This window comes from Brachyhypopomus gauderio, unplaced genomic scaffold (assembly GCF_052324685.1).
Source record: "Brachyhypopomus gauderio isolate BG-103 unplaced genomic scaffold, BGAUD_0.2 sc175, whole genome shotgun sequence".
NCBI lineage: Eukaryota > Metazoa > Chordata > Actinopteri > Gymnotiformes > Hypopomidae > Brachyhypopomus > Brachyhypopomus gauderio.
Window position 1 is genome coordinate 214915 of NW_027506996.1, and position 20521 is coordinate 235435.

At 48.2% G+C, this 20521-nt stretch overlaps 1 protein-coding gene across 1 annotated transcript; it reads right to left on the bottom strand.

Moving 5' to 3' along the window:
• Positions 1-8845: 8845 nt before the first annotated feature.
• On the bottom strand, positions 8846-20043 carry LOC143501892 (ADP-ribosylation factor-like protein 13B). The gene is made up of 14 exons (XM_076995051.1): positions 20010-20043; positions 17886-17982; positions 15341-15411; positions 14483-14732; positions 13965-14070; positions 13615-13817; positions 13410-13530; positions 13198-13300; positions 11999-12118; positions 11655-11723; positions 10876-10986; positions 10633-10773; positions 10442-10542; positions 8846-9041 (listed from the first exon to the last, which is right to left on the bottom strand). The coding sequence occupies exons 1-9, from the start codon at positions 20041-20043 to the stop codon at positions 12036-12038; spliced, it is 1068 nt and encodes a 355-aa protein (XP_076851166.1). The 3' UTR covers positions 8846-9041; positions 10442-10542; positions 10633-10773; positions 10876-10986; positions 11655-11723; positions 11999-12035.
• Between the last annotated feature and the right edge of the window lie 478 nt (positions 20044-20521).

Consider the following 20521-nt stretch of genomic DNA (forward strand, 5'->3'; position numbering starts at 1 on the left):
TGTTTCCAGTTAGATTTGAGGCATAAAATGATGCTGGGCCAGGCCAAAGTCAGGCTCCTCATACATATATGAACTAGTTATGTATGATCCAATTGAGTTTTGCCTGGCCCAAGACCAGAGGTGGGGACTCGAGTCAAATGACTTGGACTCGAGTCAGACTCGAGTCATTAATATTAAGACTTTTGACTTGACTTGAAAAAATATTCAGAGACTTAGACTTGACTTGGACTTTTACACCAATAACTTGGGACTTGAATTGGACTTGAACCTGTTTACTTGCAAAGACTTCATTTTTTTTACCCCAAATCTAAATTTTAAAACGCATATTAATATTTATAAAGTGCGCCCCATTAATTTCATTTCCGTCCTTCTGATGCAGACCTCCCCCCTCGACCAGTCCTCTGCTTTTCCACACTCTGTACGTGTGTGTGTGTGCATGAGCTGCAGCACAACCAATCAAATGGGGGGTTGGCGAACATACATTTTTACCGGGCGGGGTGTAAAATGGACACAAATTAAGTATTATATCGCGATCGATCGATCGCCAGTGGTTGGTGCCAGAGCGAACTAGTAACTCATTGAATCATAGATGTGGATCAGAGGTAAATAAACTAGATTTTTTTCCGGCGTGAGAAATCGGATGTGTGGCGTGAGAGCGTGTGAAGACGGTCAAATGCGTGTGTCTCACGCTCAATGCGTGAGAGTTGGCAACCCTGGGTTCTGTATCTGAACTCGGGGAAGAGAGCCTCTCTCTGTCACCATCATAATATCCAGTTCTATCTCAGCATGGATTGTGTATTTGAAGACATCTACGTCGAGAAAAAAATATATTGACAAAAGTGGAGCGAGTTTTCAGCTATGGGGACATCATTCATCGTGCACAAATGACATACAGACTTTTGGCCAGAAATGCAATGCAGAATAGTTTACTGAAATGTCTAAAGTTGCAGATTCCTGTTAATTGTTCAGTTCTTATATTTGTTTGTCTTGTGTCACTCACACATGTTCTCCAAGAAACCAGATAAGAGAAGAGAGGGAAAATGCTGTTATGGTTCGTTGTATTGTACTGTGAAAATATCAGCACTTTTTATTTGAACGTGGAGTTCTACTTATGACTTTTTCACATAATATTTATTTCTGGAAAATTGAATATTTTTGCAGCTAAGTTTAACAAATTGAACTGTGCAATAAAGAGGTGTAATTTTAATTTTTTTTATACTTCGTGTTTTCAGTTGCACGTTTTATCAAGATTTGAGGAGAATACAGATTTAAAACGCATGTCTATTATTTACATTTAAAATATACCTGCAACATTGGTTAAAAAAAAAAAGACTCGAAAGGACTTGAAATTCCAAGTTTCAGACTTGGGACTTGACTTGACTGTTGCCTGTCTTGACTCGAGACTTGACTTGACTTGAGTGTCTTTGCTTGAGACTTGACTCGGGACTTGAGGTATAAAGACTTGGACTTACTTGAGACTTGCAAAACACTGACTTGGTCCCACCTCTGCCCAAGACCTTACAGGCATACAGCAGGCCTCTGAACTTGAATGTGTGATCCATTTCACCTGTGCGCTTAACTACTCAATATGCTGTGTTTCCAGTTAGATTTGAGGCATAAAATGATGCTGGGCCAGGCCAAAGTCAGGTTTCTCATACATATTTACATACTCATACATACTTACCTACTCAATATGCCGTGTTTCAAATTAGATTTGAGGTATTAAATGATGTTGGATCAGGCTAAAATCACGTTCCTCTCTTAGGGAGTGACCTGTTCTTCATGATGCATTTGTTATTTCTCTGGCCCACCATCAATAAGGCTTTCAATAAGCCTCTGAAACTGCCCCTTTAAATGCATTTCACCTATATGCCCACTGCTCAATATATCATGTTGTGTGCGGGTATTTCTTCTTATGATTAATTAGTGTTCTAGAACAGCATTTCTGTGTTTTTAGTTTTCAAATCTAAGAATATGTTTCCTTACGTTAGAAATGCTGACGAATTCAATCATCATGTACAAATCGTACAATCGTACGTACAATTGGAACAACTTGAAATAGAAACCATTTACAAAAGGAATGCTTTCATTACATTTTTATTTTTTTTCTACATTCACAAAATCAGTATGGGAATAATGAATAGTTTTTTTGATTTTCCGATTATAATTGTCAATTGAATATCAAATGAACAAATGATACACGGATTGAAACCACTCGACGTGTCGTGATAAAAAGGGAGCACAAATGAACAAAACAAAAACAAATACAAGCCAGGGAAGGGAGCTGGCTGAAAACAAAAGCACATGGAGGAAATCCACTCAACGTGTCGTGATCAAAAAGGGAGCACAAACGAACAAAATAAATGTAAGCCAGGGAAGGGAGCTGGCGGAAAACAAAAGAACAAAAACTAAAAAATATATAGAGAAGAAACAGCTTGGGGAAAACTTGAGAAAGGCCAGAAAGGGCGCAGGAGAAGAGACCTCGAAAAATAGTAGAGCGAGAGAGAGAGAAACGACTGCTCAATAACCGGGTATAAGGCTGGCTGCAAGAGCGAGAGGCAACAAACAACTCAGCAGTGAGGCACTGCAACCGTGCCCATTAAATAGGGGAAGGCACAGCTGCAGGTCCTCACCGCTGATTGCGTCTCCCATGAGTATTAGCTTGTGGGTTCCCTCCAGTGGCGACAGGAGGGATGGTCCTGGACCCAGCCCTGACATTACCACGAGTATTAGCTCGTGGGTTCCCTCCAGTGGCAACAGGAGGGATGGTCCTGGACCCAGCCGTGACAGAGCCCCCCCTCCTAGGCCCGAGACCCCGTGGGCCCAGAGCGATGGCCCTGTCGCGGTAGAAGCCAGAAATCAGGGCTGGACTCAGGATACGGGACCGGGGAACCCAGGAGCGCTCCTCTGGGCCGTACTCCTTCCAATCGACGAGGAACTGCTCGCGACCCCGGACACGGCGCACGTCCAACAAACGGCGGACGGTGTAGGTGGGGAACCCGCTAACGACACGCGGGGCGGCAGCCTGCGGGCCGCCGCACAGAAATGGCCGAAGGAGAGACACGTGGAACACGAGATGGATGATGGAGCAATCCTCTAGGTTTACTGTGCGGTGCCTTGCCCCGATTACAAGTCTCACAGGTGGCCACGAAGGACCCGACCGCCTGATCCATCTGAGGCCACCAGAACCTCTGTCTGATAAACTCCAAAGTCCTACATGCCCCAGGGTGGGCCGTGAAACGTGCCGTATGACCCCAGGTAAGGACCTTGCGCTGCACCGCGGTAGGCACGTAAAGACACCCAGGTGGTTCCCCACCAGGACCAGGCTCCTTAGGGAGCTCCTTAAGGACCAGTTTTTCAATGTCCCACTCAATGGGAGCGACCACCACCTCAGGGGAGAGCACGGTCCCGGGGGGGTCGGTCTCGGGATCCGGCTCCCACTGCCTGGACAGGGCGTCGGGCTTCGTGTTTTGTGACCCCGGGCGGTAGGACAGCGTAAACTCAAAGCGGCTAAAAAACAAGGCCCACCTAGCCTGTCTGGGGTTGAGCCGTTTGGCCTGCTGGAGGTAGGACAGGTTTTTATGATCTGACCATACTAGGAAGGGATGGCAGGCCCCCTCGAGCCAGTGGCGCAATTCCTCAAGTGCCAGCTTGACGGCTAATAACTCCTTGTCCCCCACGTTGTACCTCCGCTCATGACCTAAAAGAAGTATTTAGTAAACGTAAAGCCGGCTTCTTACCCATTCACACAGCTCACGACATCTCCATCGATCTCCAGCATAACACTTCTCCTCCTAGGGGGTGGTTGTTTTCATTAGCTTTGCCCGAACGCAAAGCTATGGAGTAATACATCCAGGAATCCCTTGCTGTTGGGATTATTCGGCCGTCCACGTCTCCAGCCGGGGCTGGATTTTTCTTTGTGGGGAAAAAGGACGGGGGGGCTCAGGCCCTGCATTGACTACAGGGGTTTGAACAAAATCACAGTTAAGGACCGTCATCTCCTTCCTCTCATGTCATCCACTTTTGAAGCATTACAGCAGGCGTCGGTTTTCACCAAGTTAGACCTGCGGAGTGCTTACAATCTGTTACGGGTGAGAGAAGGAGATGAGTGGAAAACCGCTTTCATCACGCCCTCACTCCTTCTAGAGAATCACCTGTATGTCAAGCGAGAGAAATCAGTTTTCCATGCTGAAGAGGTTTCATTTCTAGGGTTCGTGGTTTCGAAAAACTAGCTGGCCATGAATACAGCTAAAACTCGCGCTGTAGCCCATTGGCCCACTCCCACGTCGGTACGCCTTGTTCAACGCTTCCTTGGTTTCGCCAACTTTTACAGACGCTTTATCAAGGGCTACAGTTCCTTAGCTGCCCCTCTCTTCGCTCTCACCAGTAAGAAAACGGAGAGGTTCGTATGGACCCCTGAGGCTCAAAAGGCGTTTGAGGACCTTAAGAAATGCTTCATAGGGGCTCCGGTTTTGTGAGTGCCCGACCCTGAGTTACCCTTCATCGTAGAAACCGACGCGTCCGACATGGGAGTAGGGGCCATCCTGTCCCAACGGGTGGGCGAGCCACCGCGATTGCACCCGTGCGCTTACTTACTACCCCCGCAGAAGTAAGCGCACGGGTGCAATCGCAGTGGCTCGCCCACCCGTTGGGACAGGATGGCCCCTACTCCCATGTTTTCTTACTAGTGAGAGCAAAGAGAGGGGCAGCTAAGGAACTGTAGCCCTTGATAAAGCGTCTGTAAAAGTTGGCGAAACCAAGGAAGCGTTGAACAAGGCGTACCGACGTGGGAGTGGGCCAATGGGCTACAGCGCGAGTTTTAGCTGGATCCATGGCCAGCTGGTTTTTCGAAACCACGAACCCTAGAAATGACACCTCTTCAGCATGGAAAACTGATTTCTCTAGCTTGACGTACAGGTGATTCTCTAGAAGGGGTGAGGGTGTGATGAAAGCGGTTTTCCACTCATCTCCTTCTCTCACCCGTAACAGGTTGTAAGCACTCCTCAGGTCTAAACTTGGTGCAAACCGATGCCTGCTGTAATGCTTCAAAAGTGGATGACATGATAGGAAGGAGATGACGGTCCTTAACTGTGATTTTGTTCAAACCCCTGTAGTCAATGCAGGTCCTGAGCCCCCCGTCCTTTTTCCCCACAAAGAATAATCCAGCCACGGCTGGAGACGTGGACGGCCGAATAATCCCAACAGCAAGGGATTCCTGGATGTATTACTCCATAGCTTTGCGTTCGGGCAAAGCTAATGAAAACAACCACCCCCTAGGAGGAGAAGTACCGGGGAGGAGATCGATGGAGATGTCGTGAGCTCTGGGAATGGGTAAGAAGCCGGCTTTACGTTTACTAAATACTTCTTTTAGGTCATATGCGACAGGGACCTTATCAAGGCCCTTGATCTCTCCCTGGCCTTCCCCTTGGGGTGTCCGGAGAGGAGTCAAGCACGACTTCTCACACACCCCACCCCAACGACTGATGGTAAGATTAAGCCAATCTATGTCTGGGTTATGGCATTGGAGCCAAGGGGAGCCCAAAATAAGTCAGAGACTGGGTGCTGCTATAACGTAGGGGGTGATGGTTTCATGGTGAGTACCTATTTCAACAAACAGAGGAACATTTTGGTGGGTGATTTGTCCAGAGGTAAGCACACAACCATCGACTGCAGATACCGAGAGCGGTTTGTCCAAGGGGACCAGGGGAATAGCGAGAGACGACACAAGAGAGGCGTCGATGAAATTACCCGCGGCACCCGAGTCGACTAACGCCAGCAGCCTATGTTCACTGGACCCCCTCCATGAGATGACCACCTGGGGAGTTAGACCTGAAGCAGGGGAATAGCTGTCATGACCCATCGGGTGTACCCTATTCACCGATGGGTCTGCTCTTTTCCCTGCAGTTCGGGGCAGTTAGCGATTTTGTGTTCGGGGTCCCCACAATAAAGGCACCTACCCCCGCGTAAGCGATCTTGCCTCTCCACTCTTGAGAGACGCGTGTCCCAACTCCATGGGCTGTTCGCTTTTCTCCTCGGTCTCGGTCGCTGTTTTGCGCAAAGGGGGGGGGGGGGGGGTCGGTGGATGGGACATGTTTACCCTGTGATCGCCGGTGTTGTCTACAGTTGCGTAGGCGATTGTCGATTCTGATGGTGAGTTCGATCATGCTGTCGAGGTCAGCAGGAGGGTCCCTGAGGGACAACTCGTCTTTGATTACCTCGCTCAACCCCTCTGTATATATGGCCCCTAAAGCCTCTGATCCCCAATCGCTTTCTGCCGCCAGGGTATGGAATTGTAGGGAGTACTCAGCAACCGTTAAATTGCCCTGGCGCATACGCAATAATTTTGAACCTGTTAGGCCGCCGGATGCGGGGTGGTAAAACGCCTGCCACATAACCTGTGAGAAGCGGTCAAATGTCGTGCAGGCTGTTTCTCCCACACGGGGGTGGCCCACTGTAATGCCTTTCCTGAGAGCAGAGCCATTACGTATGCGACTTTGGACCGTTCAGAAGGAAAACGTGAAGGTTGTTGCTCGAATATAAGGGAGTATTGGAGCAAAAACCCCCTGCAATCATCGGGATCACCGTTGTACCGCGCAGGAGCAGGCAGTACAGGCTCGCAACGAGCAATGTTGGCTGACTCGGGTGATGCGGCGAGAGCGAGAGCGCTAGGGGAAGCGTTAGATTGACTAGCTCCCTGGACAGCGGTAGAGATGTTTTGCAGCTGAGCTAGGATCTGTTGTAACGCCTGTTCGTGCCTACCGATAGCCTGTCCTTGCATAGCGAGAGCTGATCTCAACTCGCCGATATCTAGAGGGTTTGCCGGGTCCATAGTTGAGGCTGAGTTGTTCTGTAACGCGAACCCCCAGGGAACAGGGGACTCGCTGGGTTTTTGTAGGAGATGAACCCAGGGGCAAAACCCAAAAGAAAACACGACAAACTGAGACCTCTGCCACTAAGCGGGAAACGCGGAAAAAGAAAACTGAGTAAAAACTCAGAAAACGAAAACAAAAAACACACGGAGGAAACCACTCGATGTGTCGTGATAAAAAGGGAGCACAAACGAACAAAACAAATACAAGCCAGGGAAGGGAGCTGGCTGAAAACAAAAAGCACATGGAGGAAATCAACTCAACGTGTCGTGATCAAAAAGGGAGCACAAACGAACAAAATAAATGTAAGCCAGGGAAGGGAGCTGGCTGAAAACAAAAAAACAAAAACTAAAAAATATATAGAGAAGAAACAGCTTGGGGAAAACTTGAGAAAGGCCAGAAAGGGCGCAGGAGAAGAGACCTTGAAAAATAGTAGAGAGAGAGAGAGAAACGACTGCAAAACAAAAATCCAGAAAAATACATTGTATGATTTTTAAATAATTAATTTCCATTTTATTGTGTGAAATAAGTATTTGATAACCTATCAACCAGTAAGAATTTTGGCTCTCACAGACATGTTACTTCTTCTTTAAGAAGCCCTCCTGTTCTCCACTCATTACCTGTATTAACTGTACCTGTTTGAACTTGTTACCTGTATAAGACACCTGTCCACACACTCAATCAGTCAGACTCCAACATCTCCACAATGCCCAAGACCAGAGAGCTGTGTAAGGACAGGGATAAAATTGTAGACCTGCACAAGGCTGGGATGGGCTACAGGACAACAGGCAAGCAGCTTGGTGAGAAGGCAACAACTGTTGGTGCAATTATTAGAAAATGGAAGAAATGCAAAATAACGGAAAATCTCCCTCGGTTTGGGGCGTCATGCAAGATCTCACCTCGTGGAGCATCAATGATCTTGAGGAAGGTGAGGAATGAGCCCAGAACTACACAGCAGGACCTGGTCAATGACCTGAATAGAGCTGGGACCACAGTCTCAAAGAAAACAATCAGTAACACTCTACGCCGTCAAGGATTAAAATCCTGCAGTGCACGCAATGTGCCCTTCCTCAAGCCAACGCATGTCAAAGCCCGTCTGAAGTTTGCACATGACCATCTGAATGATCCAGAGGAGGATTGGGAGAAGGTCATGTGGTCTGATGAGACAAATAGAACCTATTGGTTTAAACTCCACTCGTCAAGTTTGGAGGAAAAAGAATGATGAGTACAACCCCAAGAACACCATCCCAACTGTGAAGCATGGCGGTGGAAACGTCATTCTTTGGGGATGCTTTTCTGCAAAGGGGACAGGATGACTGCACTGTATTGTGGGAAGGATGGATGGGGCCAGGTATCGTGAGATTTTGGCCAACAACCTCCTTCCCTCAGTAAGAGCACTGAAGATGGGTCGTGGCTGAGTCTTCCAGCATGATAACGACCCAAAACTGGCCTAGCCAGTCTCCAGACCTGAATCCAATAGAAAATCTTTGGAGGGAGCTTAAAGTCCGTGTGGCCCAGCGACAGCCACGAAACCTGAAGGCTCTGGAGGAGATCTGTATGGAAGAGTGGGCCAAAATCCCTGCTGCAGTGTGTGCAAACCTTGTCAAGAACTACAGGAAACGTCTCATCTCTGTAATTGCAAACAAAGGTTTCTGTACCAAATATTAAGTTTCTTTTTCTGGTGTATCAAATACTTATTTCACACAATAAAATGGAAATTAATTATTTAAAAATCATACAATGTATTTTTCTGAATTTTTGTTTTAGATTCCATCACTCACAGTTGAAGAGTACCTATGATCAAAATGACAGTCTTCTACATGCTTTGCAAGTGGGAAAACCTGAAAAATCAGCAGTGTATCAAATACTTGTCCTCCCCACTGTAGACTGTGGTGCGCTGGAGGAAGAGGACGAGGGCAGCGGGCGCAGGTGGGATGCGGCAGCCGAAGAACTGCAGGGGCTGGGCCGACTCTGGCTCGGCCGCACTGTCTTTCCCTGGCCGATGAGGAAGGTCAGCTTAGGCCTGTTTGGTGCTTCCGGGATGGCCGTGGGCCGCACGGGTTGAGATGCGGAGAAAGAGAGAGACGATCCAGGGCCCGTCTTCGAGACGCTGCTGCTGTTGCTGCTGCCAGGCTTTGAGCCACCGTGGTCCTCCTTCACGGGAGAGTTATTCTGCAAAGTGAACAGCGGTCAGTTATGGGAAATCTGAATATCAGGAACAGAAAGTAAGAGTTTAACAGTGTAAACAAACAAAACACAGCCCTCTCAATTATACTAGTGAACAATAACAACCAGTTCCCAGTCAGATTTCCTGGCATGGTGCAGTGGTGTGGTGATACCTTCGCCATGTGAGGAGGAAGCTGTGGACCGATGAAGGAGGTGGAGGTGTACTGAGGCCCGTTCACCTTGGCCGTGCTGACCGGGTGAGGGGAGCAATGACCGGGACCACAGGTCACAGAGTTACAGTCTCCGTTTTTAAGATCTGTTGACCTAAAAATGATGGATGGGGGGGGGGGGGGGGGGGGATAAAAGTGTATAAAATGCCTTTTTAAATATTCCACTATTCAAAAATCTGGAGCTGGTTTAAACGTTAGGTTGAAATTACCGCATGTAGAACAGTAAGTATGCCTGTTGGTTCAGCACTGATCGTATGTCACTTACATATACTGATGCATCATTCATCTCATACCACTGCTCATTACTAGTTTGTAATGTATAATTGAAACTTGGAAAGAAAGTTGACCCTTATGCACCTGAGTGACGTTAAGTTGGTAATAGTCCTCAGTAGTAGGTCGCTTGGCGCTGGGTGAAGACCTGTCTGGGTCGGAGCTGAGGCGTCGCACACACTTCCGCTCCTCACGCGCTCGTCTGCCTTCTCTAGATCCTGGCGCACCAGACAGAGACGCCATCACATCTTCCCTGCAGTCATCGCCGTTGGGCACAAAGGTGTCCGCGGTTGCCACAGGCCTTTCTAAAGCCACGTGCCCGTCGCCCCCCTGTGAGCAGAGGTTGTGGTTGGCCTCTGGGGGCGCCGTGGTGCCTTTCGTCACATGGGTGTCGTGGCAATAGATGGGCTCCTCAGCCGAGGCCATCTGGGTGCGAGGCGTGGTGTCGGTTGGCTTAGCTGGCGTCTCGGGGGCTGAATGGGGCCTGTGCGGAGGCGGGGAGGGGGTCCTCCTTCACGGGAGAGTTATTCTGCAAAGTGAACAGCGGTCAGTTATAGGAAATCTGAATATCAGGAACAGAAAGTAAGAGTTTAACAGTGTAAACAAACAAAACACAGCCCTCTCAATTATACTAGTGAACAATAACAACCAGTTCCCAGTCAGATTTCCTGGCATGGTGCAGTGGTGCGGTGATACCTTCGCCATGTGAGGAGGAAGCTGTGGACCGATGAAGGAGGTGGAGGTGAACTGAGGCCCGTTCACCTTGGCCGTGCTGACCGGGCGAGGGGAGCAATGACCGGGACCACAGGTCACAGAGTTACAGTCAATAAAAGTGTATAAAATGCCTTTCTAAATATTCCACTATTCAAAAATCTGGAGCTGGTTTAAACATTAGGTTGAACTTACCGGATGTAGAACAGTAAGTATGCTTGTTGGTTCAGCACTGATCGTATGTCATTTACAGATACTGATCCATTGTTCATCTCATACCACTGCTCATTACCAGACTGAAATAAAAACATTATTCCATCCATTAGCTAGAGTAGAAACTCAGTGCAAAAACGTAGAGAATGCTGAAACCGCGCAGCACATCAAACCTTCACATAGCAGTAGTAGTGTCCGGCGTGGCAGCTAATCCCGGAGTGGACCAGCACAGCGTACAGGCCGTAGAGCTGTGGCTCTCTGTGGGACTGTGACATGAACGGACGCATGTCCAGATACTCTGGGTACCTCATGTCCTGCACAGGGGGACAGAGAACAGTTGTGCAACGGCATAGATCACGTGAAACGACTAAGGAAAGTGTACAACAGTGCGGCAGAATTAAGTACGGTGGCCAAACCTTTGCAATTTTGTCTCCGTTGAAGTGAGCGAAGCGCTTTAGAGCAATGGTGAGGACATTGGAGCTACGGTGGACGGTAAAATCTCTGAGGCTTGAACCATTTTCTTACATCTACAAACACAACCAAATTCACAATGAGGACAGAAAAGATAATAGGTAACACAGACCACAGTAAATTCATCACTAGTGGTCCCATGACAACAAATAGAGCTTGGTTTATCTCCAGAGATAAACCGGTGTGCCTCATACTTATCCAAGATAGTCTTGCCGTGTGTTAAGGGACAGAAGTAAAGAGCACCTTGAAGAAGTTGATGAGGTGGTTTCAGAGAAGCGAAAACACACCTCATATAGTACAGAAATGTACAGACGACATTTATAAACACAACTATTCGTACGCCTTGCTGGGGGGGGTGGCGAATGCATTTGGGTGTCTGCTACCTGTTTGTTGTTGCCATAAAGGCAATCCCCTGCATTGTTTTGAGATTGTGGTGCGCGATTTCAAAATAAGAGCGGATAGCGCGAAGACAGGGACGAAAAGTGCGGCATGAAACAGACGCTTAATGAGGCGCAAATGTGCTCTGGGGACGGACACACAGCAGGTAATGGGAGAGATGGCGAGGGGGTCGTTAGTGACGGGGCGAGTGCAAGGAGACCTGGTCACAACATAAAACTGGGAGGGGGGAAAAAAAGGTGTTAGTGGCTCATGCAAGAGGACGCAATTTGGGGGGGGGGGGGGGGGGGGGGGGGGGGGGGGGGGGGGGGTTGAACAGTGAAGTTACCAGAGTGCCGTGTATCTCCAAGCGGCTCAAGTTTAGGAAGTCTAGAAACTTTGGGAGTTGCCCATCCAACTACAAACAGAAGTAAAATGACGCATTTGTAAAAACTCCACCAAAACACAAAAGGCAGGTTATGGGAAAAACCGAGGTCAGATTAGGGATTCTTTGGAGTAGACTTCCATGTCGGTTTCACCGTAGTTATAAGGTAGCATATTGTTTTCTACAAGCACAATTGGAATTATAAATGCTACAAAAAATAAATTATACATTGTGTAAAACAAAAAAACAGTGAAGTCCAGTGACTTTCACGTGTTTCAGTGCTGCTGAAGTTTGGCTAGAACTTTCACCTGGTGGAGGTGGTGGAGTGGGGCTCTAGGTGGAGACCTAAACCATCAGAGGTTCAACCCTGTTGTTTCTCCACCTCAGACGCAGTTTCCTCCTCTTCTTTTTGACCTGGTCTGCTGGCCCTGAGGAGGAGATAAAGCCTTTTAGCAGCCTAGATTAGGTTGCCAACGATCTGTTTCCCAGGGTGTCTCAGTTCTGCTGACTGTTTGATGACCCTAATTAAATAGCAATTGTAGTTTTTATTAAAGCCATCATTTTAAGTGTTAATTCAGGTTAATATCTAAAGCAAGGCTATCAAGTTCTACTGGTAGAAGCCCGCAGCTCTGTATAACTTAGTGCGCGACATGTTTTAACATTAGTGATTAATTTCATCAGCTAATCAAGTGTTTGCTGAGGTGAGTCAGGTGTGTTAAGAGGGGAAAATGCTGAGGGATGCATTGCAGATCAGAAAAGAGCGTGGACCTAGGGGACTAGAGCGTGGACTTAGGGGACTAGAGCGTGGGCCTAGGGGACTAGAGCGTGGGCCTAGGGGACTAGAGCGTGCGCCTAGGGGACTAGAGCTTGGGCCTAGGGGACTAGAGCGTGGGCCTAGGGGACTAGAGCGTGGGCCTAGAGTGTGGGCCTAGGGGACTAGAGGGTGGGCCTAGGGGACTAGAGCGTGGGCCTAGGGGACTAGAGCGTGGGCCTAAGGGGACTAGAGGGTGGGCCTAAGGGGACTAGAGGGTGGGCCTAAGGGGACTAGAGGGTGGGCCTAAGGGGACTAGAGCGTGGGCCTAAGGGGACTAGAGCGTGGGCCTAGAGTGTGGGCCTAGGGGACTAGAGCGTGGGCCTAGGGGACTAGAGCGTGGGCCTAAGGGGACTAGAGCGTGGGCCTAGGGGACTAGAGCGTGGGCCTAGGGGACTAGAGCGTGGGCCTAGGGGACTAGAGCGTGGGCCTAAGGGGACTAGAGGGTGGGCCTAAGGCGACTAGAGGGTGGGCCTAAGGGGACTAGAGCGTGGGCCTAAGGGGACTAGAGCGTGGGCCTAAGGGGACTAGAGCGTGGGCCTAGGGGACTAGAGGGTGGGCCTAAGGGGACTAGAGCGTGGGCCTAGGGGGCTAGAGCGTGGGCCTAGGATACTGGTACTACCAAGATAAAGGAGATAAGTAATCACTTTAAAACAACTTAATACATTTTATTTGGATCATATGAAACATTCTGACCTGATTTGGTGCTCTCAACATCCTCCTCCTCTGGTTTGCTTCTGCAATCCAGAGCGCCGCCCTGCAGGGCGTCCTCTCCCTTTCCCATCTCCTTATTGTCCTCCTGAAATAATTTACTAAATTAACTGAAGTTTGAACAGCGGTCTAATTAAGAGGACAGTCAGGAACATTGAGGCACATTAAACACCTCATTGGCTGGGAGGGAAACCTGCCTCATGAACAACACTGTTTATTGGCTGGATGGGGCTGGGCATGTTGGCACCCTCCTCCTCCTCCTTCTTCTCCTCCACTCGCCTCTCTTCCTGCTCCGCCTCCTCACGCTCTTTTCTGTCCCTACAGGAAGAGTAAACCCTTCAAAATATATATTTCACCAGAACCAAAACAGTACTGTCTCTCTCACACACACGGTTTCCTGACCTCTCTTCCCGTATTATCCGCACTCGTTCCGCTCGCTCCTTCCTGTCTTGCTCCTCCCAGGCCCGCTGCTTGGCCGTGTCCCTCTGCACACGCTCAGAGATCGCCTCGTAGTCCTCGGCGATGTTGCTCAGGAGCCATTTCAGGCCTCTCCTGATGGACTTGTCCACCGTCCGGCCGTAGCCCAACACCGCCGAGCACGGCTCCTGGTGAGGTCAGCACAAGTTCAGCCTCGTCTCGTTGGCTTGTTTTCTCAAAGGTACAGCTGGATTGTACCCCCCCCCCCCAAGGAAAACCTTGTAGGCTACCAAGTTTCTCCCCACTGTGAAGATGCTCACTGAATAAATACTCACAAGCTGACAGCGACATTTTTGCTCATTGACCAGCTTCTCCAGTGATAGGCTCTCAATGATGTCGGCTTCAGGCAATGCTCCTTCCTGGTCCTGCTTATTGGCCAGTCTGGGGGGGGGGGGGGGGGGGGGGGGGGTATAGAGTGAGCTGTGTGTGTACGCCAAGTGAAAGCTCTCACAAACACATGACTCAAGGTCTGCACTTCAGAGCACTGAAGAGGGGTGTGTGTGTGTGTGCGTGTATGTGCCTAACACGGACAAAACACAAACAACACCGGACAACCAATACATCTTCATGGTGTCTGCCGTCTGCGATGTTGTGTCTCGTGATGTCTGTTACCAAAATATCACGTTGGAGAACCATCTATGACAGGAGATGTCATGTGGAAGATCTAAGGTCTGTGCTGCTCACAGTGACGTTGTAGGAACTATGGTGTTGAAGTGCAGGGGTGCTCTGAATGCTGCGAGGAGGTGCAGGAAACGAGACGCGTGTGAGACGTAACGAGAGACGTGCCACTCACACTAGGACGGGCTTGCCGGCGATTCGAGGGTGTCCGAGGACCTCGGCCATGGTGGCTCTGGTCTCATGGATCCGCTGGATGTCGCTGGAGTCCACCACGAACACCACGCCGTGCGACTCTGAGTAATAGTTCTCCCAGATGCCGCGGATGCGCTTCCCGCCGCCGAGGTCGAAGATGGTCACCTGGAACTTGCCTCGTTTCAGGTCCACCTTGGAGAAGCCCACCGTGGGGGCCCCATTGACTGGGTTCTCTGAGGGAGAGACATGCGTTACTGTGAGACTACGGTGCGCTTAGCGACCCGCAGTAGCTTTAACCTTGGAGCGAGCTGAACTTGTACCGACTCCGAGAGCGAGACTGGAGAGTTTCAGCCTTTACCCAGAGCTTTACTGCTCATCTCATTAGCGTCCGTCTACATCACACCCTGCTCAAGGCTCTATATCTAACAGGGCATTGCATTGAAGAATATTTAGCTGCTTCTGTCTACTGGGCCAACACAAGACAATGAGACCTGCAGGGGTGGTACGTGCTCGTTACTGTGAGATATGTTGAATGCTAAAATGTTGGGAAACAAAAGCAAACTACTGTACTTTAGAGCCACGCCTTAAAACACATTACAATATTTAGAAGACCTTTTATATATTTAGAAGAAAAGATAGACTTTGAAAAAGAAGAGAATAATAAGTAAATAAAAGCAAGAAATTGCAGTTACAAATGACAAACCAGTATATTAATCACGATATGCTGTATGAAAGGGTGGGTATAAAACACTATGGCATCTGCACCTTGGCATTAGGAGTTTAAGGTGATGGATGAATGGCATACCACACACACACTCACACACACTCAGTGTAGCCTCACCTCCCTGAATGCCCCGCACGGTTGCAGTCTTGCCAGCGTTGTCCAGGCCCACCATCAACAACGTCACCTTCCTGTGAGCACACACAAGCACAACGCTCAATGACTCAGGCTGCGTGTGGGCACAGCCCCGTGAAATGTTCTGGCCCAGGACTGCCACAGTGTGTTGGGATTAGCTGGGGATTTGCACTTTAGTCCTGAAGGATTAGTGGCCAGGTTGTTGGAGGGCAGTGTTAGTGTTTAGCATTCGGTGACATAAATTAGCAGTAGGCAGCAAGCTTTATCACCGACTTTGGAGTACTCTTTAAGATGGGGTTGTGTAGGGTGACCAAACGTCCGTATTTCCCGGGACATGTCCGTATTTCACGTCCTGTCCCGGGCGTCCCGGGATATTTTTTAAAACCGTGGAAATGTCCTGATTTTTAAATTACGTTAATCGGGCCATTAATTCTACAGGCACTAGGACCCTGAGTACGGCGCTGTATGACACGGAATCCCTGAGCCTCATCAGTTGAGCCTCATCATACTCAACTGGCGGAGAACCAACAACTTACGTTCGCCACACCCCCCCCCCCCCCAACTTACGTTCGCCCCCCCCCCCCCCCCCCCCGCTCGACAACTTACAGATATTTACTGTAAATAAATACAGTATTTTTCTGTCTTTTTCATAATAAGAGAATATACCTGTAAAATACAGGAAAATGACTTTTTTAAATAAAACTCCTTTAAATATACAGTCAAAGTCTGTAAATTTAAATTACAAGAATTTCTTGTTTTATAACAGGATTGTATATTTTTTTAAGGGTCTTGAGTTTTAATTTAGTAGTTATCAGTGTAAAAATGCAGTTTTCAGTGTAAAAACACAGAACAATGCCTTTTTGTTCTTTTGTTCATCGGGGGATGCTCGTGTATCAGCCAGAGAAGGTGTGTCGTATTGTGAGGGCATGTGGGGTCCTGCACAATGTTGCGCACAGGTATGCTGTGCCATTGTTAGAGGTGGTGGAGCACCCAGCGAACCCAGAGCCAGGACAAATTAATGCGCAGCGCAAATTTTAACCAATTATTTTATTGAGTCACTGATGCTAGTGAGCGCATCACTGATATTTTTAGGTGCATTATATTATTCTGCCAGTGTGCATTATTCTGACCCCACAACATTTAAAGCTTCACACACGCTATCCCACTCAGACCTTTTGCACTTTGCCGTAATGCCACAACGTGTCAAACAAACATTTTTTCCGCACCTCTACCTCATTCAGGAGCGTCTCTACTTTCACATTCAGTGAAGTTTCTCAACGCCGGAGCACTAAGCCCCTCTGGGGTGGAGCAGTAACCACAGGGGAGCAGCCGGGAGTGGACCGGGCACGACCAGCCCCCGACCCAGAACCAGCCGTCCTCACTCATACACTCAAACTCATATATACATTCGCCCCTATACACCCACACAACCCCTTATATACCCCCTATCATCACCCGCACACGTAGACCCTCACACATATACACCTACACGCACATGCACATTCACCCCAACATAAAATCCTCCACACATTCGACCACACCCATATACACTCCTGCGCACATATACACACCCCCAAATGTACCCTCAGCCCAATATATTCACACACACCCATATATTCCCCCCCAACCAGCCCAGCTCCGCGCTAGTGACCCACCCCCGCTCCAGCAGGGGGCAGGAAACAGGTGAAGGAAGGCCTTCCCACCCCTCCACCCCCAGTGCTGTGTTGTGTGTAGGTGTTGGTGTATATGCATGGCCCACCTCGTCAACCTCTGGATAACATGCCTGCGCCCCAGGATCCTAAATGTACAAGGACTGTGTGTGTGTGTGTGTGTGTGTGTGTGGGTGGGTGGGTGGGTGTATGGTGGGAATGCTTGGGTCCAGAGGAAATGGTCCTCTGGAAGAGGAGAGCCAGCTTGCTAGCTGGCTCATTAGGCACCGAGCTTCAATCAATCAATCAATCAATCAAATTTTATTTATATAGCGCTTTTTACAACAGTTGTTGTCACAAAGCAGCTTTACAAGTGCCGAGTCCTAGCCCCCAGTGAGCAAGCCAAAGGCGACAGTGGCAAGGAAAAACTCCCTAGCTTCACTGCCCCCCCGCCCGAGGCAGAGAGTTGTCGACCCGGGGAGACCAGGGGGACACCACACTCTGCCACCGCATCCAAGCCCAGACCCCCACCACCCCCACCGCAGAGAGCAGCCAAAACACATATTCTCTCTCACACACGCATACACCCACACACATTCATCCCATATATACATCTCCACACACATATACACCCACACACGTTTGTCCTATATACCCAACACACCCATGTAAGCACCCACAACCATACCAATTGCACAGTTATCCAACGACAACAGGCATCAACAGGGTGAAGATGTGCTGGTCTGAGTCCGGAACCCAGCGCCCCCCGGCCTGCCCCAGATCCCCCCAATAGCCACCGCCCCACCCCCACCACCCAGGCATCTCAGAGCCCAAAAGCCCAGACCCGACACCCCGACACAAGGTCGACCGACCCACCCCACCCAGCGGTGCGCCCGTAGCAGTGCAGGTCCCCCAGCACGGGCAGGACCCCAGCACGGGGTCGGGTGGCCCCAGGCACCAGGCCCTGGGTCTCGCCACCTAACCCCGCAGGGGAGACCAGCCACCCCCCTTAGGGCCAGCACCTGCTCCCTCCGCACCCCCGTCCCTGCACCCCAGAGTCCAGAGGCAGCGCCACCCAAGCACCCCCCACCACCGCCAGCCAGGGCAAACACACAAACATCCCAGGCCGGCAGCCCCGACCCCCCAGCCCAGAAAGTGGCCGGCATGAGCAGTCCCCCCGGAGTCGACCCCCAGCCACCAACCGGCCACCAGGGAGCTGGGGTCTGCCCCCGTCCAGCCATGCAACTGTCCATCTGGTCCCTGTGCATGTTTCTGGCATCTTTTTTTTTTTCCCACCACCACCCCCCTCTTCGGAGGACTATTGATACTTTATTGTTTATTGTTTATTCAATCATAAAAACATATATAAATTTAGCACATTTTAAATGGGGGGGAGGGGGGGTATAAAGGGAGAAGAAAAGGGGGGGTGTAAAGGGGGACAGAAACAAAAGGAAGAGGGGGTTATACAGATATATAATATGTATATGGTATAATATAGTGCAATATAGTATATTATAATATAACATAATATAATACAATAATATATAATATACCATATTGCTTATAAAAAGATAGAAATGTACTTTAATCATGAACTTGTGATTTGTTTGCTACAGTTGAATTTGCTTATGTTGTGATGTAATATTTGAGTTAGTTGTGTCTAGATTAAGTCTGTATCTGTATTTATGGTAGGCTCTAAGTGTGTATCTGGGGGGATATAATATATTAGAAGATTTTTCCAGTGATTGATGTTTATGTTATTTTTTGTTTTCCAATTCATGAGGATGACTTTTTTGGCAATGACTAGCGACATTAGGATTGTTCTATTGTTTTGTGGTGTTGTGCTAATGGTTGATATGTCCCCTAGTAGGCATAATGAAGGTGTTGGATGAATTTGGGTATTTAGTGCTTGAGATAGATGAGTAGTGACTTCATTCCAAAACAGGTTAACTGGAGTGCAGTGCCACATAGCATGGATATAATTATCAACAGTGTTCTGATTACAGTGTGTACAGTTTGGTGAGTTTGTGAATCCCATTTTATACATTTTGTATGTGGTATAGTGTACTCGGTGGATAACTTTATACTGGATTAGTTGTAAATTAGTATTTGTGATAATGCTATAGTTATTATTACATATCTGTATCCAAAAGTTGGTATTAAAAGTTGATGATAAATCTTCTTCCCATTGCTTATACGGTAGGCTCATGTTAAGATTTAATTGAGATATAATTTTATATATTTTGGATAATGTTTTATTTGCTGTATTAATGTTAAGAAGTTCTGAGATTGGTGTAGAGAGGGCTAGAGTAGTTGGATTGATTTTTGAACTGATGAGTGATCTTAACTGGTGATATTGTAAGAACTGAGTTCTTTCGATTCCGTAATTCTGGGTTATTTGTGGTAGTGACATCAGTGTGGTATTGTTATACAGATGTTTTAGGTGTGTGATTCCCTTATTAGCCCATGATAGATAATTTAATGTTTTTTTATTAATTGTAAAGTCCGGGTTATTCCAGATGGGTGAGTGGATGGTTGGTGTTAGTGCTGAGTTTGTTAGTTTGTGAAAATTCCACCAGGCTGTCAGAGTTGTGGCCACAGTTGTATTATAAAAACATGGGTGATGTTTAATTGTTTGGCTGATAAATGGTAAATTGTATATTTGTATATCTTTACATAGTGCTTGTTCTAAATCAGTCCATGATCTATCTGTACTATTAGGTTTTATCCATTTATCCATTTTGTTTCTGTTACCATTGTGTTAACCTCTTCCCCTACTCCCAGACCCCTCTCTTCTTGACTTCCATCTGTCTTCCTCCGTTATCCGCTCTGTCTCCCCCAGGCTCATTCCTATGTCTCAACCAGACCCCCCACGTTTGCTCTACTCCTCAATCCTGTTCCCTTGCCCCAACCAGTTTCCTCTCCTGGCTGCCCATTTGGGTCAGAGCACTCCGCGGGGTGGGACACTTCTCACCCTCAGTGTTCCCCTTCCTTGTATTGTTTACCTGTTCCATGCCTGTTCAGCCCCTCGTTTGTCATGTTTCATCTGTGTTGTGTTCCTGTCTTCAATTAGTTTACTCTAGTCTTTGCCAAGTCTGCAGCCATCTTTAAAATGAGTGGTTCATAACAAAATGGCAGTGGATTCTGTATATTAATACAAGCTTTTCATGTGTACAAAATTTTATGCTTGTTGAGGGTTTTTTCTTAACCCTCATGTTGTCTTGATATTCTGTATATACCCTGTAAAAAATGACCAGCAAGGAAAAACTCCAGGGAGAGATTAGGAAGAACCCATTCTCCATTGGGCGCCCAGCTAGTAGCAGTCCATTTTTATTGTTCCACATCTAGGCCGAGCAGTCCCTTCAATGTGGATGTTGGGCCTAAATTATGTGTGTGCAGTGTTGTCCTGAATGAGTGTTCATATTTTTGTGAATTCAGAACTTGAACCATTCAGTTTACAATTAACGTAAATGTGAGCACTTTATCTAATCTTGGATACACTATAGGAAAAGTCATC